This window comes from Lagopus leucura, unplaced genomic scaffold (genome assembly GCF_019238085.1).
Source record: "Lagopus leucura isolate 7727_CA_CO unplaced genomic scaffold, USGS_WTPT01 Super-Scaffold_100015, whole genome shotgun sequence".
NCBI classification, from domain to species: Eukaryota; Metazoa; Chordata; class Aves; order Galliformes; family Phasianidae; genus Lagopus; species Lagopus leucura.
In genome coordinates this window covers 4,649,378-4,674,641 of record NW_024962269.1, presented here as the reverse complement: position 1 = coordinate 4,674,641, position 25,264 = coordinate 4,649,378, and the positions used below count along the sequence as shown (strand labels likewise).

Here is a 25,264-nt window from a genome sequence, read left to right as displayed (position 1 = left end):
AGAATGTGTTACTTTGAATTCTTTCTCATGTAGGAAATTCTGACAGCATTTGTAGACTGCTGTTTGAAATCTGAACAGAGACTGATATTTTTCATGGAATAGAAGTGGAAGTAATTGATTCATTGAAATACTGCCCTGCTAAAATGTATTGCTGAACAATTCCTACTGTTTGACTTTTCTGTGGTTCAGGGGCTACTATATTTAATCATGGCTTGATTTAAAAACCAAACAAAAAACCTCACACCTGTGTTCCATACCTACGGATCCAAGTTTTGAGGGCAAAATAAACAGAAGTGTTTTTTTTGTTTTTTTTTTTTTTTTTGTTTTTTTTTTGTCTCTTAAGGTCAGAAAAGATGTTAAGTTTTCCAGAGATTTTCAGTTCACATTGTAACTTTGTTTCACAGTTCCTTTTAACAGTTCCATCCCTATAGCTTTCAGATCTCACTTTTCTAACTTCCACTCTCCTGTAAGCAGATCAAGTGAGCTCAGCTACCCCAGACCTGTCTTCTACATTAGCAAAAGAGAACAGACGGCAGCCCAGGCCGGTTTTCCTCTTGCAGAAAGTCTGAAATTGTAGGTAACATTGACAGTGATTTAGTTTCCCCTAATGCTTTCTGGGCTTGTTTATGACACTGTGTTCCACCGAGTGTAAAAACATTACAGTTTTGGTCTTTCCATGAATTATCCTATCTGCTTCCTTTTCTGTATCCTCACAGTATGTAAGTTTTCCTTCCTTTTTTCTCCCAAAGTTATTTCCTGTTCTTTTTTTCATAGCACTGTCGTCTGTTAATGACCTGACACCCACTTTGTCTGCTGTTGCTGGTGCTTTCTGAACAGTCAGCTGGAGAGCAAATGTTATGTAAAGTGGAAAGACAGTTCCTTCCAGTCGTTTTTCTTTGTGTGTGTGTAAAAATCTGGACTAAGCATCCATTAACTGTTAAAAAGGAAGTATGGATAGAGCTATATCAGTTTAAATTTTTCAGAAGTCATTCAACAGCTTGGAGATTCTTCTCCATTACTCCAAGAGCAAGAATTAGTTAAAAGACAAATAGCTTGAGGACAAGAGCATTCATCTAAATTCACTCTTCCAGAAAGAAGATAGTGGTATGCCCTAATCCTCCTTTAATGAAAAATATTCAGGTAATTCAGTTTTAGGAGCCTCAGGCTTATGATATAGGATATGAGAGATTTCCTGTATTTCTGTTCTCAAGAAAGCCAGGGGAGAATCCTACACAGTTGGGAAAAGTGGAAGAGTTGGATCCCTTGTATTTTTACGCATTCCTTCAGTAGATAAATGGAAGAGGAGAATACTCGTGTTGACACAGAATCCATAGGGTTGTATGGCTTTCTGTGACCGGTGGGACCTAGTAACAGTGTGCACCCACGTGGCTGTCAGCATCTCTGCGTGGTCTCCCAGGAGCTCTGACTATCCAGTGCAGCCAGTTGGCCTGCATGCTAGAAGCAGAAAGTGTGAGGTGCTTTATTACAGATATGCTAGAGGCATGCTTAGTAATGAGGGTGTAGGAGACAAGAAAACAAGCTTTGTATGTGCGCAGAGAGTAGCATTTAGCTGGATTGGGAAGCCCAATTTTGGACAAATCTGTCTTGAAGATTTGGCTAAATAAGAACTGAACTGGATGAGTTGAAGCAATTGCATGCTGTAATGTTAGGAAGGCTGCACAGCTGCTGAAGCAAACGGCCATCTCTGGCACAGGGGATGTTTCTCTAAGGCACTCTTTTCTACTTATTTCGGCAGGGAGAGCTGTAGGGGTTCCAAATTACATGGGTTTTATTATGTGAGGTTGGTCTCAAATAACTCATGGTAGCTAGCATTAAAATAGGTGGCACTAGATGTGAAAGGACATGTCTGGGAGCATTTAAAAAAAAAAAAACAAGTTTTTGACCTGTTAAACCTTGTGTTTCACTCCTGCGTTACTTAGCAAGGTATCATATCACCACTGTACAACAAACTGCTGCAGAATAAAATGTGAAGCAATTGGCTTTTCAGACATTAGAATCTCTCCTGTGTCATATTTTCTGTTCTTGGCAAAAATAAATTGTTAAGAAAAATGTGACCATTTCTTGGTAATGGTATAACTACCAATGACTATCATGCCAACTTGAGGCCGCTACTTAAAATGAATGTTCAAAAGCCCTTCAGAAGGCTTATTTTAAAAAGAAAGGTCTGACCAGCTCTCAGTGCCATTGAGGTTTTTTTGTGGTTGATTTTTGTTGGTTCCCCTGCCCGTCCTCGGAAATGTTTATAAATATTTCTGTCCCCTGAAAATGTAGTTAAGACATACATTGAGTTTGGAATTTTGTGATTGCCTTAAGCTGCTCCAAGGCCACGTTGCTGCCAGAGTAGGCGATCCCGTCATTCCATAGTGCCTTACTTGCTGATCTGATAGAAAACTTTTTTCTTTTTTTTTCTGGTTCAGTAAAGCTGATCTGGGTGCCTATGTAATGCATGATTGTTGGCTTTGTCATGAGGAGAACGAGGGGATTGTACAGCTGAGATAGCAGTGCCAGAACTGCTGCTCTTAGAGGTTGTGCTTTGTGGGCTGTGATGTTTTAAGCCAGTGGGTAAAACACAGTGTTGAAGTGAAGGAAAACATTTGTCAAACCAACATATTCTGAACAATTTTCAAGGGGCTATTTCATTGGAAATGACTCTTTTGCTTAAACTTCAAATTAATTTTCTGGGAAATATAATGAAAACTTTCTTGTTGTGTGTGTAAACCTTGCATGGAGTAATCACTGTGTCTGAAGCAATGTTTCCTGGTTCTTTAATTCTATGTTCTTCTGAACTTGCTTCAGCTGATGTCTTTACTGAGCTTGTTGATCAGTAAATCCAGCTGTTTAAGTTAATGTTGCAACTGTAGATAACTGTGATTTTTTTTTTTTTTTTTTTTTACCTTTGTATGTTTGTGAGTTTTCAGGTAAACTTTGCTCAGTAAAATTTGACTTGTTATGAACAGCAGATAATTACCATTCAGAACATAGAAATATGCTTTTATTGTTCTAAATTGCAGCTGAATTTTTCATTTCTGAAAAACAGTGGTTATTACGTGTCCTTGACTATTTTGTCATTTTAGTTAAATATTTTCAAAATTAAATAATTTGTTGAAGTTGCTATTTGTTATGTCCTATTTAATTTGTACATGCTGTTGTGATACTGTCTTCACAAACAGCAGATAAGAACTAATCTTGTAAAATAACAATCTGTAATCTCATTTGAGACTACACACAAAACTACTAACAGGACTATATTACAATTCAAGTGTTACTGTGCCAGAAAACCTGAACTTAGAATTTATGTCTCACTATTAAAAGAAAACCAAAACAAACACCACCAACAGAAATCCATCCCATCAAAAACTACTTTCTTGTTATTTAAAAAACTACAAGAAGACAAGAAGCAGCTACACCAATAGGAAAAATGACTTCTTAAGTCCTGTTAAAATATCTAACCTCTTTTCATAAGCTTGAGAGTAAACAGACTGTTCTGTCATAACATTTGATAGCTTTGGTAGACTTAAAGGGGATTAAAACTGGACAGTTGTAGCTGTCAGTGCCCCAGCTGTCATCTACTACCTCTGTCTGATGTCAGAATTTCAGTAATTTGTAGTATGAAAACTTTTGTGACTGAGCTGTGCACTCATGAATGTTCCAGCTTTTATGACGATGAAGTTCATTGTGGAGTGGGGCAGGTATAGGGAAAAGTCCCTGCTTGACTCTTCTCAATTTATTGCTGTAAGCCTGCCTAAGCCTGAGATGCTATCAGGATTTTAAACATGTAAAAATGACTGTAAGCAGCAAGGCTTTTTTTAATGTCAGTCATTGACAATCAACAAAACAGGAACTCTTAAGTAAATCCTTCAGGTATTTGAATGATAGAGCCACCTGTGTTTTCATATATGCTTTTCACCATTAAGAAAAAATGTTTTATTAAAATAAAAAAAAGGCTTTAAAACTTTGATTTCTGTAAGGTTTTTTTTTTTTTTTTTTTGTCTTTACTGTTATAAATGTGTTAAGGCACACGTTTATTTCTTTATAGCTTTTAGAGACAAACATACCTATGCTGCTTTCTTTGGGTGAAGCAAGCCTACTGTTGAGGAAGGGCTGGAGGTTTTCTTTTTAGGGAGAAGAAGAGGCTTTTGAGGGGAGAAAGAAGAATGGGTTGGAAACTAGAGTAATACTATTAATATTCAACCAAACTTTTAAATTTGCTCTCAGAAAAAAAAAAAATACAGTTCTGCTGTTTATTTGAGTATCTGGGGGAAATGGTTCACACTGAGATGCTACATGAGTGAAATGGTTACAGAGGTGTTTTGTTTCCCCTTAATTATTATTCATCATCATTTAGTGATCTTGGGTGTGTCAAGGTTCACTGACTGCTCTACTCTCCAGCGTAGTTCAAAAGTTTATTTTCAGATATTTTTTGAAGCAACTTACATTTTTTTCTGCAGAATGAATAAAGTAAAAATCACCATAGAGTGACAAAACTAGAGAAAGCAGTGACATTTCCACTTCTGAAAGCAAATGTTGAAAGCAAAGTACATATAAGTGCAACTCAAAGGCACGAGGTTATTGACCTCTGGCAGTGCTGTAGTTACGTAATAGTCACAATCTAAAAATGCCTGGCTGTTTTGCTCTCCTGGGCTTATGTTTAAATGTTTGTATGGCTGATACTGGCTGTTGGCTATAAAATTATCCGTGTTTTGCAAAGGCAATAGTCTCAATGAATATAGTGGAGATGCTCAAAATAAGAATTGCTTTGACTCAAAAAGCTGTGCTAGGGTTGGTTTTATGTGAAATCACCTGATTCTAAAGCAGACAGCATCAGCAACTGTGTAGGCAGCCCAAATTGTTATTTCATAACACTTGCATTCATAAAATAACATTGCATTTGACCCAGAATTGGTCAGTCGTGTGTTTCATGCGTGTGCTTCGGGCTTTGTACAGCTTGTATACTGATTTCATTGCATGTTAGTCTTCAGAGCTGTACTGACTGGCTAATTAAAATAATAAATGAAATAATCTAATTTTTTTTTTTTTTTTTTTTAATTCAGCTGTAATCTTCTGATATCATGGAGCCATATTTTGCTGGTTTTAAGCAGCAGGACTACGAAGTTACTCTTGAACTTGCAAGTGAGGAGATTCAAAAAAATAGAAATGGGCAAAATTCTAAGTCAGGATCTTATGGTGTCAGTATTAGAGTGCAAGGAATTGATGGACATCCTTACATAGTACTAAACAATACAGAAGGGTGTTTGTCAGAAAATCCTCCTCTTTCTGGGAAAGAACATCAGGTCATTTCTCAGACTATAAGCCAGCCAGTCACAGACTCCAATACTGCTTTTAAATTAGAGGACAAAAACAGCGAACACACAGATTTTCTTGGAACACAGCACATACAACCCTGTACGTTTAAAAGCCTAAAGATAAGCAATTCAGATGAAAATGAAAGTGGAATATCAGATTTTAAAGATGGAGCATTGAAATCCTCCAACTTGTTAAACTTTCAAAGACATCCCGAGCTTTTACAGCCTTATGATCCTGAGAAAAATAACTTGAACTTGGAGAATTGCCAGTCTTCTGTGTATAATAAACCTTCATCTTTTGGAAATGAAGAGAAAACTGAAGTAAAACCTTGGATTTCTTCTTCTAAAATCATATCTTTACAGAAAACAAATACGTATCTTGCAGAGTCCACCAAAGCAAATTCAAAAAAAATACATTTGAACAGGACAGTAGACATAGAAAGCCAAAACAAGGAGGTGTTGGATTGTCCTGGTAGCATAATCAGCCCCAGTGAGGTGGGTGTTTCAGAATCGTTTTCATCTACGGGAAGATCCCCCTCTCTTAGTCCTGCTGCCTACCCAGAAACAAGGAAGCCTAGACCAGATGTACTTCCTTTTCGCAGACAAGACTCATCTGGGCCAGTGCCGGACTCACGAAGATCATCATCTTCATCAGCTACTCCCACTTCTGCAAATTCATTATACAGGTTTTTACTTGATGATCAAGAGTATGCAATCTATGCAGACAATGTTAATCGACATGAAAACAGGAGATACATCCCATTTTTGCCTGGGACTGGTCGTGATATTGACACCGGTTCGCTTCCAGGAGTAGATCAGCTAATTGAGAAGTTTGATAAAAAAGTTGACACTCATAAAAGAGGTAGGCCAGGAAAAAGGAATAGAATTCATCCAGACGATCGTAAAAGGTCAAGAAGTGTTGACAGTGCCTTGTCGTTAGAGCTTGATATGAATTCAGATTATTTGGGTGAAGTGAGTAAGAGCTTAGGTAAGTCAACTGAGCACTTGCTAAAACCATCTGAAGTTTGCTTCCAGAAGCAGTTATCCAGAGATCAGAAACCACCTTCTAAAGAGATGAAAATTTCTGCTCGAAGTATTGGAAAGCTGCAGGTTCCTGGCAAAGACTCTCAGAACAGTCATTTCACTTCTTTGCAGCATCTTAAACAAAATGGAGATAATACTGAGAGTTTCGTATTTAGGTCATCTACACTTCCAGGACAGAAAAAGAGAGAGCAAGCTGGAACAGTAACTTCTACTCTGCTGCTGCCAAACAGAATCACAATCCCACCTGATTCAGGAGCCAAAAAGATTTCTTTAAAAACATTTTCATCTGTCCCTAATATACAGGTAATTTTGAATTTACTCTGTGTGTTTTTCCCTGTAGCATGCTACAATTTCTATACTGTTAATGCGTGCTTTTCTGTTTCATTAGAACAAACTCAAATGATTTAATACTTCCAAATAAGATAGCAGAATTCTTCATAAAAATTTTAAATACAAAAATTAGTCCCATAGTTGAGTGTATAGAAAGCATATTTTGAAAACAATCGCATTCTTGTCTGGCTGAAAGAAGATATTAGAGAGAGGTTGAATTACTGTAAAAGATGTTGTGATGATTCATAAGCATAAATGCATGAAAACAGGATGCTGAAATTGTGCAGCTCTAAACAAAATGATGCTCGCTCTTTTGGTGCAGTGTAAGCTTCCTTTTTTCTGTAAGCCCAAACTCGAGCGAATCTTAGTGAAACTGAGGTCCACAGAACACAAATTTCTTCAGAATAGAACATAATGGGTAATTTGAATTGCAGGGGTTGTATGTACAACACTCTTAGGATTCTACTTTTTGACATTTTATCCTTTCAGGCAACACCCGATCTCTTAAAAGGCCAGCAAGACGTTGCACATCAAACAAATGAAGAGACTGCTAAACAAATACTTTACAATTACCTTAAAGAAGGGTTAGTAAACATAATTAACTTCTAGAGGGGAGGTTGTGTTTTCTCAATGTTTATTTCAATTACATTTAAAATATGAAGCTGCAAAATCAAAGCTGTTATTAGATTAAATGACTATTCTGTAGTTTTATATCTTTGTTGTGTCCAGTAAGGCACAAGAGGATGTCGAAATACCCAACTAATCAGGACTTTGTAAAGGTATTGTTCAGGATTTGATTAAAAGTACTTGAAGTTTGTGAATCAGAATTATGTTTCCTTCTTTTAAATAATTTTGAAGTTAAACTTAATGGAATAAATTCTCCAACTGGAACTTCTTTTTACATTGCATTTTCTAATGACAACTTATTTAAAAGGCAGGAAGGAAGGATGAATAAATTAAGATGTGCATTATGCATTCTTTCTTTGCATTTCTGAGGCTTCTTGGATTCAGTGTAGCTAATGTAGCTCTGGCAACTGTTTAAGAGAGATTTAATGGTGCAGTAGTCAGGACTAGAGAAACCTGCTAGTAATTACTTCAGTATTTGTTGAGTAATTCTGGATACTTCTCTTTCCACAGTAGTTGTCTTGTAGCATAGAGCTGCAGTTAAAGAGTTCAGCGATGATTTTTTCAGAAAACATTTGAAATTGAAATTTTTAACAACCTTCCTTCAGATGATTTAATGAAATCATCGAGATAATTTCTGACTTTTTCATAGTAGATTATTTTTTTTTATAGTGGTGATTTATTAAAAAGTTTGGACACTTTAGTTTGTTTTGATGCTAACAAAATAGTGCCTTTGATCATATTTTTGTTTTCTTCTCTGTATTTTAGAAGCACTGATAATGATGATGCAACAAAGAGGAAAGTCAACTTGGTTTTTGAGAAAATTCAGACTTTAAAGTCCAGAGCTGCTGGAAAAACGCAGGTGAATTTTTATTTTATTTTTTTAAACTTTTTTTTTTTTTTAATTTCAGTGTTCAGCCAGTGCTTTAAAAGTTTGAATCCCGTCACTGACTTAGTGAGAGCATTCTTGCTTGTCATTTTCCAGTGATACAGCTTAGTGTTAAACACGTGCTGAAGTGCCTTGTGGGATTTTTGTTAGCAGTTAAAAAAGACCATAAAGGTCTGCCATGAGGACTGTGTCAATGTTCACTTATTAGAAGAAAGAAATGCAAACAGTAAATCTCTTGGACATCAAAAGATTGTTGTACTGAACAGAATGCTGGCATACATTTTAAAAATAATGTTGGAACACCTTCTGATTAAAATGATGTAAACTGGTACCTAAGTGGAGATAGTGTTTTAATATGCAATTTAGAGGAAACAGTAATTGAGGATATTGTTTTAAATGTCACTGAGAGTCTGCTTATAGTTTTTGTTTCTGAGGAGTGCTGTTTTCTCAGTTTTAAAGCAGAGTGAAGAAATGTCCGGTTGTTGCAAAGATAGCACTAGAAGAACTAAATGTCTGCTTCTGGTGAATTTTTTATCCTGGTCTATAATTAGTCAAAATGAAAATATAAAACATATTTTTAGAGGTTCCTGGAAATTATGAACTTAAAAATCTGTCTTGACATATATGTATGAATCGCTTTGATGTCTGTGTAATTGGAGGTGTCTCAGTAAGATTTGTCCCAAAGTATTAGTGATTTAATTCAGATGTTGCCTAATTTGAATTTCTTTTTAGGTTTGTAATGTTTTCTGTACTATTGGCAACATGCCTTCAGCAATTACTAAGAGGCTTTATGAAAATGGAATCGCGGTTCCTTTGAAAATATTAGCTTGTATGAAAAATCCCAGCTGATCTCAGGCAGTTGGTGCTATACTTTATTCATATTGCTTGTAGTTTCACTTCAGATCTGAAAATGAAATTGTCAAAGAACAATAAGCATCTCTATGTAATTGTAGGTTTCTGATACTTCAGCTGAAATGAAAGCACTGGTGGAGCAAAAAAACGAACTTGAAAGGAAAGTGGAAGAATTGCAGAAAAAACTGGATCTAGAAATCACGGTACTGTACTGTTTCATTTAACAGCTTTTGGATATTTCAGATATACCTTTCTAAGAAAGTGGCAACTGATCAGCTGAATGTTGTGCAGAAGGAAAGGCATCTTTTGTTCAGTTTTCCAGTGCATTTTCTGTTTCAGACTTAAATATTAGGAATGTTCTGTAAACTATTGGTGCTTACATAATCATTATAGTTTCATAGGGTTCATTGCATTTCATGTGGTCTAAACTGTTATGTATGGATGCCAGTATGTTTATGATAAAAGAACATTAACACTCCTGTGTGAGTGGCTGAAATGTGTGTAGATACATCAGATAATTGGAACTATTTTGCTTCATATTCTTTTCCATCTAAATGTACCTGTGCATTTCAGAAGACTTTTTCAAAATATAGTTCCTTGTAACAGCTATCCTCTTCAAGAAATCTCTTCCTTATCAGTACTCGAGAGTGAATTTTAGCTGTGAATATTAGGCAGATGTATACATTAAATCTGCTATAAATATCTGTGGAGGCAGATTTTAATCTGCAGGCTGCTGTGAGACGTTTATGGAATGGGAGACAAACTGTATTACTCAGGTGCTATTTATTAAGTGCATCATTTCAATGCTGAATCCAAAGTACTTAAGTACAGTCACGCACTGAATACGTGGAAAGGGCAGACTGGCTTCTTTCAGTTTGCATTTTGAGTTGGTAAGAGGAATCAATATACTTAAAACTGATGGGGGGAAAATTCACTTTCACATATCTCACAAAAATTGAAAAGCTGTGTTTAATAAAAAAATCCAATATTTTAATATTCATAACTTAGTAAATACTTCTACAAATGACAAATGTCAATGCCTTGAAATGACTCCTTCATACAGTAAAAAAGGAATATTTATGCTTAGTCTGTTATCTTGCTTAACTTTTGATCTACAAAATTTAGAATCAGCAAAATTGCAAAGAGGAGAGAGATGCTACACGAGCAAGCCTGCAAGAGCTTCAGCTCCGACTTGATGAAAGTATAAGTGAAAAAGATGCCTTAAAAAAGAACTTGGAAGAAAACGAGAAGGAGCTCAGGCAAAACCTCGAGGAGTGAGTTCATTCTAGAAAACATATTAATTGGAATATATAGCTCAAATTTCTTAGGTTAAAGGTACCTGTGCCTTCTGAGTTTATTAACAGAATCAGACAGTGACATGTCTTAATTGTACAAAATGCTTCTACTGTTTAAAAATTGCGTGTTTTTAGAATATCTTGAAGGAGAAGGAAGATTGTTGATTTATAATCCTTTTCTTACTACAAATTGTTTTTATTATTTTGTTGTCATAATACATGATTCAAATCTTTAAAATACAGAGATACTTGAGTACTTTAATTCAAGATTCAAGAATAATTTAAGAATACTGTGCCAAGTTTAAAATACAATTTAACTTTTCACTTAATTATTTATTTAAAAGAGCTCTCATTTTTTCTTGTCTGATGTTTCATTTTTCTGCTTCATGTCCTGTTCCCCTGTGTGGAACACGGGAGTAAATAAGTGTATTTTTAATTTTTTTTTTTTAACTACTTGAAAGAACAAATTAGTATTTCTATAATTAACAGAAAAAAATCCCCTCTTTTTTCTGATGAGGCTTTTTCAAGTGAAGATGGAGCAGGAAAAACACCAGACTGAAATCAGAGACCTTCAAGACCAGCTCTCTGAGATGCACGATGAACTGGATAATGCAAAACATACTGATGAACGGGAAAAAGAGGTTCTGATTGAGGTTAGTTGTAAAGTAATAGAAAGGGGATAAAGAAGTTGAAATAATTGCATAAAAAATTGAAATTAAGAAACAGGAGAAGAAAAACATGCCTTAGCTTATTGTGTAAGATTCAGTTCTGTTGCCCATTAAGAAACTGAAGTTTTAAGCTAGTGCCTTACCTGATAGTCAGCTGGAAGTTTGAGCAGAATCTAGCAGAGCAGAGTTGAAAACTGTCCACAGAAGATTCACTGACCACATGCTTCTTTCCCAGCAATTTGGCAAGGGGGAAGTTACTTCTAGGGAGAACACTGGGGGAGGTGGGTAAAAGGGTGTAGAAGCATAGCTTTGGTAGGAAAGCAGCACCTCTGGAAGTTTAAACTGTTTTAACTTGTGGAAGAACTTTCTTTATTCTTTACAGCAGAAAAGTCAGCAAGGACTTATTACTTTAACTTATCTTGCAGTGTAGGAAACAGAGATCTTTGTTTTTATCTACCTCTTTGAAGGTAGGACCGAGGGAGTTGTTAAAATGCAGCCTTATTTTGACTCCTACTTTATTTGCATCTTTTGTAACATGGAATGCTGTGAAAATCTTTTGGTATGTTCTGTAGCATCAGATATATTCACTCATATAAAACATCAGTTACAGTTCTTATCATTCTAATCAGTTCTAATAATATTGGTTTTCAGTAGATTTGTAGCACTCTGTAAAAGTTGCAAATAGTATGTTGGTTGTGAGAAACAAAATTGGCCTTGGGGATCTTATTCTTAATTGTCCTCTGAAACACAAACAGAACAGGCATTGGAGCCATCTGTGACACAATTGTGTTTAGTTTTGATTTTGCTGTTCTTTAGGAGCTAATGCAAATGAAGCAGGATCTGCAAGAAATATTAATTGCAAAAGATCAACAAGAAGAAATTTTGAGAAAGAGAGAGCGGGAGCTTACAGCTTTAAAAGGAGCACTAAAAGAAGAAGTGTCTAGCCATGACATGGAGATGGATAAGCTCAAAGAGCAACATGATAAAGAAATGCTAAATCTACAACAGAGCTTGGAGAAAGCAACGGAGGTGAGATATAATTAAGCTTTACAGAGAAAAATGAATCATTAGAAGCTTTCAGATCCTAATTTTTTTTTAGCAAAGTGGATAAGGATTTGGGCTAAGAGAATTGTAGTTTCTGATACTGAGCTTCATTTCATACTTCAGCAGTGTTTTGATTCTTTGCAGCTTTGCAGCTAAAATTGTGAACCCTTTCCTCAAACAGTTTTTGAGTACGTGCTTATTTTTCCTTTGTTGCGAACTTTGAGAGAGAACAGATGAGGCAGATGGAGCACTTGCTTGCTTGTCTGGAGTAGAATGGCATTACTAAAACCTATAGCATACTCTGAACTGTGCCTCAGTGTGCCTTGCTCAGATTGTCGTTTGGTTTTTCTAGCAGATCTCCACAGTTTGTCGCCATCCCCTGTTCCTTCTATCAGCTCCTTGTGTTGCATTCTATTCCCAATTACATTGTCCCTCCTTGCCTGTTGTACAACTTGTTAGTGTGTGTTTTTTTTTTTTTTTTTTTTTTTTTGTTACGTTTGTTGAGCTAATCTTATTTGAGCACAAGGAACGCAGCAAAGAGTGGGAAATAAGAATGGAGGAGTTCTCTTCCAACATCAGCTGGGCAGTCTTCCTGAGGAGTAAAAAGGGAACAGCTTCCAGGTGCTTATTTTGTACTGCTTATCAAAATATGTGCTTTGTGAGGTTATCGTGACAGAGACAGTAGCTGGGAATTTACTGAACTGTTTTCTGATAGGGAGCAGTTCTTGTGAAATTTACAGTATTATTTTTGTAGTGACAATTAATTAACTTTTCTGTATTCCTTTTAATTTTATGTCAAATTATTTAGAAAATTTCTAAAAGAAAATGTCACGTGACAAATGTATAAATCAAAATTATATGCCCAATTTTATGCTTAGAAATGCTTATGCTAATATTAGTACATTTTCCCCCACACTTCAGTGGCGTTGAGTTGCAGTTAATCCTCCTAGTCATGACTGTAAACACGATGTAGAACTGAACTAGAATTAAGCTTGAAAGAAAGCTTTGTGTGCTTTATGAGCAAAATAGGATCTCAGGTGGAACATACTGGATACATATTGCATTCAGTTGAATTCGTACAGAGTATTCTTTAAAAGGGTTGTTTTTAGATATGCAGTTTTCTTCAACAGTTACAGAAATTTATTTGCACTGGTCTATTTACAGCCCAGAGCTTCTGCTTGAGATTGATTGACTGTTTTAAATATCTTGTTTCCCTTTGTTTATTTAATTATGAAGATATTTGACTAATCTAAGCTGCTTGAACCAAATTCATTCCTTTCCTTTGAAAGAAAACTAGAACATTTAAATTAACATTTTTTCTTATACAGTAATTATAGTGACAGCTTAACCTCAGTGAACCATCTCTCAAAGTTACTGCATGGTAATTTACTGTATTTCAATTATGGAACTGTAATTATGACTGACAAGAAATGAAAGAGTAGTCTGTTTCGCATAACAATAAGATAGTCTGGGAAATGGCTCTGTGACTGGTTTGCTGTGACTTAGGTAGTTATAAATAGCTTTTTTCTTTTTTCTTTTCTTTAATTTGCACATTATAGTCTATCTAAGATACGCAAAAGTTTAACTCATTCATGTTGCTCTAAGAGCAAGTTTTGCTCTTATTCTACTTCAAGTGATGTTTCTCTGTATTTTAGAGAAGCTTTTGTAATGCTTAAGTGGAAGATTTTAATATCCTGAATGATTTTTGAAATCCAGAGCTACGTCTGTGCCCACTGCTTGAGATTATTTGTTTGTGTTTGATAAATTATCTATCAGGAAAATAAAACTGGTCTCTACAAGGAGTTGGATCAGTGATCTGCTTTGATCCTATGTGAAGTGTCTTTCATTTTATAATCAATCTAGGATACCCCAGATTGTGTGTGTGTGAAAATCATGCTTTATATAATTGAAGCTGTTTGACTTTTTAAGTACTTTTTGCATCATTACAAGATGGAAAGATGTATACTGCTTGGTGAGATGCAAGAAATTCACATCAAAGATAAGTGGAAAGGGAAGCTTAATGAGGAAAAGTAGTATGTAAATGGTATAACAATGTTTCTCATACAGAAAATAATTACACTGATATTTCACAGATGGGAGTAAATTGAAATCTATATGTATCAAGCTGTTAAATCTTATGCTACTTTATTACTCGGATCAGTATGCTGAATAAAGTTGTTTTGTGTTAGGCCCCAAAGGAAGTATTTGCTGGGAGAAAGGAAGTCATTCTTATGCCAACAGAAATTTCCAGCTACTACAGGTAGATGTGCAGCACAGTTAGTCTGTGTTGTTAAAGCCCTACATGGATCTGTTATTAATCATATTATGTAAACAGATTGGGAGAATAAAAAGGGAGGATATTTGTCATGTGCTGTACTGTCTCGTACACACTGCTATGGTGGTAGTTGTGTTTGCTTTTTCATAAAGATTGTTATATAAAACCACAGAACTTGCTTAGGTAAATCATTTCTGTGTTATATCTTTCAGTTGTGGCATTGGAATAACTGTGACTGTTCTTAACATTGTTGCTTGTTTATTAAGTTTGAGATCAAACCACTTCCATTAAAAAAAAAAAAAAAAGCCTTTTTAGTTAATGAGAGATGACTTTATCACTGCAAGTGCTAGAGAAGAAATGAGTATAAATCCCCTTCTGATTTTAAAGTAATATGAAAGTTTATGCTATTTAATCATAACCTTCAACACAATGGGCCAGAATTGTACTGTATAACCACAAGTGCTCTGTCCCTAGATGAAGGGCCACTGTTTCAGTAAAATTTGGAAATAAATTTTGGACAATAATACAACAGGTAGAAAGTTGCAGCAAACTGCAACCACCTGAAACTGTACCATTTCAGGGAAGCACAGTTGCAAACTACACAGCAGTGCTGAATTTGAAAAGCAGGCTGCACAAATGATGCATTAAATGCTGTGGAAAGCTATAGCTGTTTCATTACAAAAGGACTTACCTAAGCCTGACCTTGACTGATTTATTCGGGTTTGTAATATTTCTGACTTCATCCACAGAGTAGTAGAACAGATGCTCAAAGAGCACTAGAAGTTGATTTGTTTATCAACGCATTTGAAGAATGCAATGAAGCTCGTGGTCGTGTGAGCTATGACTGGCACGTATTTTGTGTGATTAAACAGAAGGAATTTTAGCAGAGCAAGTGATAGGAACAGTAGGAATCTGTTTTTACCTTCTTTCCATGTTACAAACTAAATATGTACTACTTTAAAATAAATAAATACTCAGCATTTTATAATTTAAAATATCAAATATGAGAAAAGGCTTTGATTTTTTTTTTTTTCTCAATCTGTATGAGTTAGTTGTGAATTTAGGTGAATCTAGCTCAGTAAAAGAAATTACAAGGTAAAGAATTTTGAGATGAAAGTGAGTAGTATATCTTTTCTGCCTGACCTGATAATATATTTCTTCTTTAAAGCTAGTAAATTCTCCTATGTAGACCAGAAGCTTAACAGAAAATCGATTAAGTGTTGTGAACAGTGTTGACATATACTCTGTGTGCCATTCTTGTAGAAATGGCTGGAGTATATAGCTTCAATCTAAAATAAAAGCAACTGCTGTGCTTTGTGAACACCAAACTCTGGTTGCCCATGTTACTGAGGGTAAAGACATCTGCTGATTGCAAGGCATTGCAGAGACTCTTCTGTATGTAAAGTGTTCTTTGTGTTGGACTGCATCATATCTAAACGTAAAGGTAAAACCAGATTTATGTATAGTAGTCTTTTCATACCATTGTGAACTCAGTTTGAACTATTTCAGTCTGAGTTGAGGTGGGAAAGGGACAAAGTTGGATTCTTTCTTTATTTATTTTAATGGGGTTAATTTTTTTCTTTTCTTTTCTTCTTGAAAGCTGATGGGAGCCTGTGGGGTCAGGTAGGTTTTTTTGTTTGTTTTGTATTTTTTTTTTTTTTTTAAATATCATCAAGAGAATTTTTAATCCTTATCAGCAGAAGACAGAGCATGTATATTCAGGTGGGTTTGCCCTGTGGAAGTATATGTTGACGTGTGTGTGTGTGAATTATTGGACTGTACAAATCTATTCAGTAGGGTACAATATAAACACTTAACTAGTTAATATTTTACTCTAGTTTTTGCAATAACTTCTGACCTTGAAAAATAAAATGCTAATGTGAGCCAGTGTGAGTTTGTTCTGATTCATAGCTAAGAGGATAATATGACATGGGTATGGCTAGTTGTTGAGTTGCTTTCCTGGGTTTGGATATTCTCACTGCATAAATGTTAGGTTGTGCTTATATCAGGTAGTCTTGTTTAATGTACTCGCTGTAAAAAGGGATTTCATTCTCAGTTTTACAATGTAGGCCTTTAAATCTTTCATTACATCTTATCAATCATAACTGAAATAGTTTTGGAAATAGTATTAGAGATATGGTTCTGTTTAAATTAGTGAAAATGGTCAGGCAAGAAGAAAAGACTTGTCTTTAAACTGTCACAGGTGAATTTTTAACCAGTTAATGGAATGGGTCTGACTGAAAAGTAAGCAGAAGAAGACTGACCCGCTTATAAGTTTATACATTCGCTTACTGAATAACCTTCTGAAGTACAGTTGAGGATTCAAGTTATTTGCACTGTACCTCAATGCGAGAGATGTACTGAAACACGCTGACCCTTTTAATATGTAACTAATGGTAGCTAAATTCCAGAGCCCGAGCCATGTGTTAAAGTAGGCTAAGCCTCCCTGTAAAGTGAATGAATAAATATATAATCAGTGCAAGGTAGAAAAGCAGTAAGCAGAGCAAATAATTTATTTCTTACAGAATTTTTTTTTTGTAGCCATAAAACTTCATTTTGCTTTTAAGCAGGTTTCATACTTCTTTTTTAGAGGCAGAAGACTGTGTTATCCAATGATAGTATATCACTTATCCCAGGACTACTTGAAGTAATAATATGTGAAGTGAAAAATAATTGCCTTACTGTGAAAATTCTGGAACTACAAACAGAATTAAAGACCTGTTATTTGTATTCATGAGCTTTAAAAAGTAGATGGCCATACCTGAATAATGCTAATTTCAGAAGCTCTGAAGAAGTAGTAAGAATTACAATTTAAGGGCTGTCTCTGTGTTGATTCTTACCTGCGCTTAGATCCTTTTTTAAAATGTTCATCTGTTTTCCTTGGATATAAGTTCTTGGGTATGGCTGACAGGAAAGGACAAAAGAAAGGGATTTAATGTCTCTGTCACTGCAACTCTTTCAGGATCAGCTGAGGGATGTGGGTAGATCTGAATTCCTGAAGTCACATGAATATAAGCATAAAAATGTGTAGTTCAAGAAGCTGAATAACTCATCCAACAGCAAAGTGAAAAAATGGCCCCTGAGATTTTATTTTTAGCAGCGTCTCGATACCTTAAGCATTTACTGCCAGGAACAAAGAAAAGTGAGGCACGATTTTCTTTTACCACAATTTTTGAAAGATTTTAATGTCATTCCCTTTGATTTCACAAGGATGAATATGGAAAGGATGCTTAGAAGTCTGCTGATTCCCACTAGAAAACGTTTATTGTGCTCTGGCTCATTTTGAATGGATATTTATTCTTTAGATTTGTACTTCAAGTGAGGCAGTTAAAGAATGAAAAATTTTACTTGGCTAAACATTGTTCTGAATGAAAATATAAATGTTGTTAGAAATTATGACTGAATTATGCTTAATAAATTGAGACAAAATTTGAATAAGTTGTGAAGGAGACTCTTAGCTTCCCCTCACTTTAGTTCCTCCTGTGTTGTGTAAAAGTTTCTAAAGGTTAGACTCTGGATAGCCACTGCTGAAGGGGAATTCCCCCAGCCAAAACACCAAAGTCAGCCAAAACCATTTTTTAATGATCAGTTATACAATCACTCTCATGTTTTTGCCAGTGATGAGGGTGTGGTACAAAAGAAGGTGCGGAGCCACAGAGCTTTTTCTGCATTACTATCAAAGAAGTTTTTTGCTCTACTCAGATTGCAGAAGAATATTTTATGTGAATCTCCAGAGCTTCCAGAAAGTTTCTTGACATAATAATTGGTAGTGGAAAGGATTTTGATATCTTCAATACTGAGATCTACCTCGCATTTTTTTTAAAATCTCTTCACAGCTTTCACCAAAGTTAAGGTTGGAGAGTTTATAAATGCATTTTTAATTTTTAAGATTGTTCCAACTCCTTTGTTGCATAAATATTTATTTTAACTTTGTTTTGAATAATGTTAATAAATTTTAATATATTTCTAGACATGTATATAACTATATGCATGAAGACAAAAGACTTAATGTAATAAAGTTCTTATCAGGCAAAACACTTGGAAGGAGCTGGATGAAATGTGAGGGAACTGAATTGTTGCTGGAGTTTTCTTATGCAGAGTAAATTCCTTAGGTCCAAAGCTGAAGACTGAATGTGGCCTGCATGTGTACTCCAGCAACTGTGACTATGTGGGCTCAGCAGAGTAGATGTAAGCCTGAGCTTTACAGATCAGGTGTGCAAACCAAATCATACAGTACACTTGTATATGCACGTGCATTCTCTCATTTTCTTCTAGTCTGCTATAAATTAAAAGTAGCTTTGTACTTAATAATATTTGAACATTGTATTTTATCAGTATTTTTCAGACTTTGGTTTGTTCCTCAACTTAGAACACACCATTAAATACTTGTTTAGAAGACAGAGTTATATAACTTGTTTCTTAAAAAAAAAAAACAAACTTAAAATCTTCTCCATGTAGCTGCAAGTTGAGTGTGAAATTTTATTCACCAAATTAACTGTAGGAAAGTAGAAAGAAGAGAGGTTACTGCCAGAAGAATCATGAGTGTCCTTGTTCCATTTGAGAAGCCTAGATTAAAATAATTTTAAACATTATATATTTCTTGACATGTTCAAGGTACAATTTTTGTTTACTTCAGTTGGGACTGTGTGCTTATGTCTTTAGAAATCAAACAGTAGTGACTCAAATCAAGCACTAAGAAAATGAAGGGGCATGCAGTTATTGAGGCCATCTGGAGAGCCTGGATAAGGTAACTTGCCTCATGAACTCTTTGGCAGAGATGAGAATAGCAGATTTTTCTAGGGCTACTCCTCCATTCAAGCACCTTAACTGTGAGACCTTTCTCTTAACTGCCTCATTAATTTCTGCAGCACAGCTTTACTTCAGCAGCAACATCTAGTTTCATTGTAAACCCTTGACTTTTTTAATAGATATTGCCTGATTTTACAGTAAGCAAGCCAGTGATCCTGTGGAGGATGCTACTGAATGGCATGATGTGGTTAAATGTGCTATAATATTATATGCAAACAAGTGTAAAACTCCAAGGTGATGTAATTGATGACACGGAGTCCTCTGCTGCTTAAGCTCCCAGAGGTGAATAGTGCTTTGTAGTTCTCTGGATCAATGAAGACTGAAGAGGAGATCTTCCCCAAGAATTTTACAGATACTTGTTGCTAACAGGGTAGAGACGAACAGCTGGAAGTTTGGGTTTAGTTTTAGGTGTTAGAGAAAATAGAGCTTTAGTAAATATGTATTTATTATTTCTATTCTTCTGCTTTCAGTGCAACTTCTTTCTAGTCTTGTGGCTTTCTGGTTCTTTTTTCATTCCCATTAAGATTTTGGTGCGAATCATTTTGCTGTGGCATCCATGGACTTATTCAAATTTATTTGTCAAATTTATACAGATTTATATCTATTTGACATTTATATGTCAGATTTGTTTTATTCATTTATTCAGGTTAAAATTAAACTCTGAGCTGTTTAGTGGAGCTTCTAATATGTAGAATAGCTACCTTTAAACCTGCTGTGTAACTGAAAGAAAATTATGGCTTAATTCAGTGTAGTTTCAGAAAATTTTAGAAACTGGGTTAAGCAAATTAGGACTTAGGCCATAGTAGCAGCAGCATGAAGAAGTTACACTCATTAATTTGTGTTACCATGGATATAGGTGCTCAGTACAATACACTCATTGCACTCATCAGGATATCTGTGTTAGAAGTAGCGTACAAAAGTTTACCAGTATATCCTACGTCATTTACTAGGAGGTGAAGTCAAGTCAGTTTTAACCACAAAAGGTTCTATAATGTTTGTCTGTACAAAACATGTGAGTTGTGCATCCCATGGAAACAGAACAAAAGTGTATAACTTGCATTTCTAGTTTTCAGAATCCTTAACTTTGTGTGTGAGGTAGTTCTATAAACTTCTGTTTTTATTATATACGTAATGTCTGTTCAGTGAGGCAAATTCTGCAGGGCAAAATGGAAAGTGCTGGCACTGAATTAATTATGAAGCTTAATAGCGTGCTCACAAATGTAGTTTTTTCTACTAAGAAAAAAGTTTTATCTCAGTTGCACACGTGGTTTTAAGAGACATGCCATATCAAAATAACTCGGCGGTGATTGTAGATCCTTCCATTGCCACAATAGTTTATCAATTTGGAAATGTTGTGCTAGATTTTGCCTTCATAATGTATATTTAAGAAGAAAAATGTATCTCTCATCCACCTATATCTTTGTTTTGGCAGAGTTTGTCTTCTTTTCGTTTCTAATTCTGAAGTGGCTGCTCAAAATCTGTGCTTGCCTCCTAAACTGATTGACTAATCCTCTGTGTTTCAATATTAAAATGTAGAAGGTTATACATTTTTAGTTGTTTATAAGGACCACTGTAGGTTATTTTTCTTTATGTATGATTTTTTTTTCTTGCCAGAAACTGTTTTTTTTTTCTTCTAGAATTTGATAACTTGTTTTATGTATGGTGCTTTGAGTCTATGGCACTGTTTTCTGAAAGCTATGTGCAGTTACTCAGAATGGTAAACTTAATTGCTCCATATTTAATAAGCTATAATGTATAGACACTGTAACTATGGCCTTTCAGTAACGGTATTTAGTTTCTTTTAAACAGTACTTTGCCTTAGGACCTTAAAATCTTAAAATCTTATTGGCTACCTTAAGTCCTACAGGAATGCTCAGTGACTGATACTGAGATTGAACTTTTTAGAGATTTATGATAACAGTTTTCATGTGTGTATATGCGTGTTCTGTGTGTATATGTACTGTGTAAGAGGACCACTGCTGGGCTAGTAAATCAAGTTACTGCATGTGTGATATGGCTCACAAAGCAGAAGCTGTTTTATTTGTGGGGGAATTGAACAAAAGCATCTTAAACACCGTTGCAAAAAAATTTGTATGGAATGGTCAGATTCAGCAGATTGCATGTAGATGCTGTCATACAGTAAGGCACGAGTTCCTGTCTGTTTTTGTTAATCTGTTTTTATTAAACTTGTGCTACACTTGTGATGTAGGTTATCTACTTAAGCTCTGCCAAATGCCTTTGCTTCTTTTTAATTTAGTTAGTGTGTCTACACAAAAAGTAACAATTTCTTCAGTGAATTTGATTACAGACACTTTCAATTAAATTGATGCGTCTGTGTAAGACCAGTGCTATAGAAGTACTTTGCTATAAAGAAAGGAAATAAATGAGTCTACTATATGAGGATTTTTTTTCAGTAGCAGTTTAGTACTTAGTACTGTATTCTACTGATACTCATATGATATTCCCCTTTCTAGGTGTAGCTTGTGACTTACATTCACTGTCGTGTCTTAATTGATAAAAGAAACAAATAATAAGCACTTTTATCTCTCTTAAGGAGCTGAGCACCTATATCTGTGGTAACACAAACGTAGTGTATCTTCAAGCAGTCGTGGAGATCTTTGCATTCGAGTACATCATTACAACTATGTCTACTTTTTTTCAGAGTGGTTTTTTTCTTTTTATTATTATTATTTGATATTATTTATTTAATTTTTCTCACAAATTTGCAACCCATTTCCAAATTATTTTACCTAACATCAGTAGCTGAAGTCTGATGATTAAGCTTGTTCATTCTTAAGTCATGAATTTAAACATGATAAAGCTACAGTTTGATAAAGCATAATATAACAAAAAAGTATAATAAAATATATTAAAAATAAAGACCAAGATGGTATGAGTGTAAGACTTGCCTGAAAGGGGTACCAAGATGAAAGTGTTACTCTTTCAGAGATAGAACATATGAGAATCTGGATACAAAACAGATAAACTGTAGAATGCTGAATGCCCTGAAAAACAGAGCAGGAATACACAGATTGGAAGGAAAGACGAAGAATGTACAGTCAAACAAGGAAATTGTTTTAGAGTTTTTACCTTACTTTGATGTAATTCTAATAGTAAGAAGTTATTTTATTAAAACATAATGCAAAAATTAGGAATTGGAAATAAGAAGAAATAAGCATATTTTATGTATCTTAGGCAGTAAACTGTATTCTTGGAATTGAAAAATGACAATTTTAATATCCACAGAATCCCCTTCAGTACTTTAATGTTGTCCGTCTGTCCATCCCCCCCTTTTTTTTTCTATGGCAAATATGCCTGAATATACTGTATTTCATTCCAGCTTTTGTCACTGGGAATCTTGTTTAACCAGTTTTATCTGTTTTGTGCTCTGTACCTGTTTACATAATCTCATTTTAGCTCTCTGAAGAGGGTTATCCACAGTTCAGTGAATTAAAGATCACGTTATATTAACAGCATGTTTGTTAACGTTTCATATTCAACTTAAATGAGTACTTTATGAACTTTACCCAGTTCTGTTACCATGAGCTTAAATTCTATAAGCTTAGTTAAAATAATTGCTAGAGCTTTACTGGCATCCCCACATATTAAATGTAACTATGTAAAGTCTTTATGCATGGCTATCAAGAACACTCATTAATTGATGTAGTGTAATTAATTTCTATGGATCCTGTATTAAGGGCAATTAAAAGTAAATTGTGTATGGGCTGAAGAGTATGCATCTACAGCTTAATCTGTATGTGTGGCTCTCTGTCTCTTTGATTTCTGATCTGTACTTGCTAAACTCAGTGTTCTGTTAATTCTTTTGCTTTCATCTCCTTTGCCATAACTCATTCTAACTCAATACATTTGCAAGCAGTTTTCAAATCCTTTTTTTGAATGTGTGGGTCAGTGACCTGTGTCATAGGACACAGTGATCTCTGATACAGCGGTGTTCATGTATGTCTTAATAGTTGCTAGCCTTAACATTTTGTAATTGTTAATTATATGGGCAAAGAATTGCCCCTGTCGCCTTCTCCTGTGATGGTGTCCTGAGAAAGTCTGTCAAAACTGCACTGCAGTGCTCATTTCCTTTGCATAGCTGTTCTTGTGATACTCTGATGCTTTTCTGATGTTTTTATCTGTCATCCCAAAAGAAGGCATGAGATGACATAGAAGGTGGAGTGTGTAAGGTAAGAAGAAAAGGAGAAAAGGGAAGAGATGCAGAGTTTTGTGGTAACTGAACTTTCTGTTATAATGTGCTGCAGGACTTGGCGTGTATTGCCAAAAACTATTTGTTTGTACTTGTGCTTTGGAAGAGCTCTGCATGCAATTCTCATTATATTGGAAAAAACATTAAGACAGGCATTTTTTCCCTATCTAAACCAAGCCATGTAATTTTAGTTCTTCAGAGAAGTGATATACTGCATGCTCATTGTCCACTCAAAGAACATATAAATTCTAAATATGTATTTTGACTTTGTTAAATTTCATTATCAAATTGAAGATACTCGTAAGGTTGGGGTTTTTTGGTTTCCAGGATCTTAAATGAGGCCAATAGATACTGTTTGCAACTTATTCTTAATATTACTTAATCTTTTATATATATTCATCCTGTGTCTTGCTAATTTAATGAAATAAATTGTGAGAAAGGAGAAATAATACCAGTTTAGTTAAGTTTTAGTGGGTATCTTAAGATGCATACAGCAAAAGACAGGTGGGAACAGATCTCTATCTAGATATTACAGCTTCATTGAGGCTGAACCTAATTTTAAACCTATTCTTTTCAAAATAAATGAATAAAAGTATGTGTACTTAAGGAGGTTGTTTGGTTGTTTGTGGATCAAAGAATGGTTGGTGAGGTATGGAATCTCTAGGTACAGCGTGGGTCTGCTGTAGTCCTCTCCTACTGCACAGCGCTGTGTAGGCGTTTGGATGAAAAAGAACAGACAAATCAACATTCCTTTCCCTGAACTCCCCAGCATGCCTCAGCTGCTTTCACTCAGCTCTAGAAAGGAGAAATCAGACAAAAAGGAGCCACTGGTAGAATGCTTGTTAATTAGTAAAACTTTGTTGTATGCAAACAGCAAAAATTAAAGGAATATATAAATGCTATTAAAAAGTATGTGAGAAGTTAAAGCACCAACAGAGATTTATTTCAAGCTTTTAAACTTGTTGTGTAATTAGAAGAACAAGGGTTTTTTTTCAGTATTTCTGAAAGACCAGGACTTGTCAGCCTTTTTATAATAAGTTCATTGACCCTGTAGACAGTCTGAGTGTTTTCTGAGTTACTGCTTTATCAAAGTAATTTGCATGTTTTTTAAAGCTATTGCTCACTAGAAAACAGTCTAGTGAGGACACACTTTGTAAGCACTCTTTTACATAACTTCACTTTTCCATTTGGGGCGGGGGAAGTAATGAGGAATGAGAAAATAGAATAAAAAATAACTGGAGAGATAATTTTTTTTTTTTCTTTTTTTCTCATAAAACAGAGGAAAATAGCTTCTTGCCAAACTGCTCTGGAGGATATGTTTTCATTCAGATAAACATGATTTCACATGCAAAAATACTGTGCCTCAGTAATTAGTGTGCAATTACCTGTTGCCACCAGATAATGTAGAAACCAAAGATACAGATGGATTTGGAAAAGATTAGGGAAATTACTGGATGATGCATGGAGAGAAAAACAGTAAGAGCTAGGAGGTAGCAAATATGATGGAGAAAAGCTTGCTTTATAGTTCTTCTCTTGTTTTCTTTTTTCTTTTCTTCTCCCCCCCCTCCAAAATATCTGTTTTGGCTGCTGCTGGAGAGAACGCTTGTCTAGGCTGAGTCATATGGCTGTTCTGATGCTCTAACGTAAGGTCTTAATGTAGTAGACAGTGGACCTGTACATGAGAACTGGATCTTTGTACAGAGTATTTCTTTATATGAGATCTTGAACACTCAGGAACAAGAACCACAAATTATATCATGATGTTTGTTTGTTTGTTTGTTTTGAGGGGACTGTGACTGACAAGTCAATGAAGACCAGAAACTAAACACTTCAAGCCCTTCACATCACAGAATTAGATGCTTACAAGAACATACCTGCTCTGTGTAGTACTGTAACAGTA

The 25,264-nt window shown here is 35.1% G+C and overlaps 1 protein-coding gene across 5 annotated transcripts in view; it reads left to right on the top strand.

Moving 5' to 3' along the window:
• The window catches only part of CGNL1 (cingulin like 1), a 52,667-nt gene that overhangs the window by 7,457 nt on the left and 19,946 nt on the right, over window positions 1-25,264 (top strand). For all 5 annotated transcript variants that reach the window (XM_042875799.1, XM_042875794.1, XM_042875798.1 and 2 more), the window contains exons 2-8: window positions 5,073-6,671; window positions 7,188-7,282; window positions 8,091-8,184; window positions 9,165-9,266; window positions 10,189-10,337; window positions 10,876-11,011; window positions 11,843-12,055. In XM_042875799.1, the coding sequence (XP_042731733.1) occupies window positions 5,091-6,671; window positions 7,188-7,282; window positions 8,091-8,184; window positions 9,165-9,266; window positions 10,189-10,337; window positions 10,876-11,011; window positions 11,843-12,055 (2,370 nt within the window). In that variant the 5' untranslated portion in view covers window positions 5,073-5,090. The remainder of the gene's footprint in view (window positions 1-5,072; window positions 6,672-7,187; window positions 7,283-8,090; window positions 8,185-9,164; window positions 9,267-10,188; window positions 10,338-10,875; window positions 11,012-11,842; window positions 12,056-25,264) is intronic.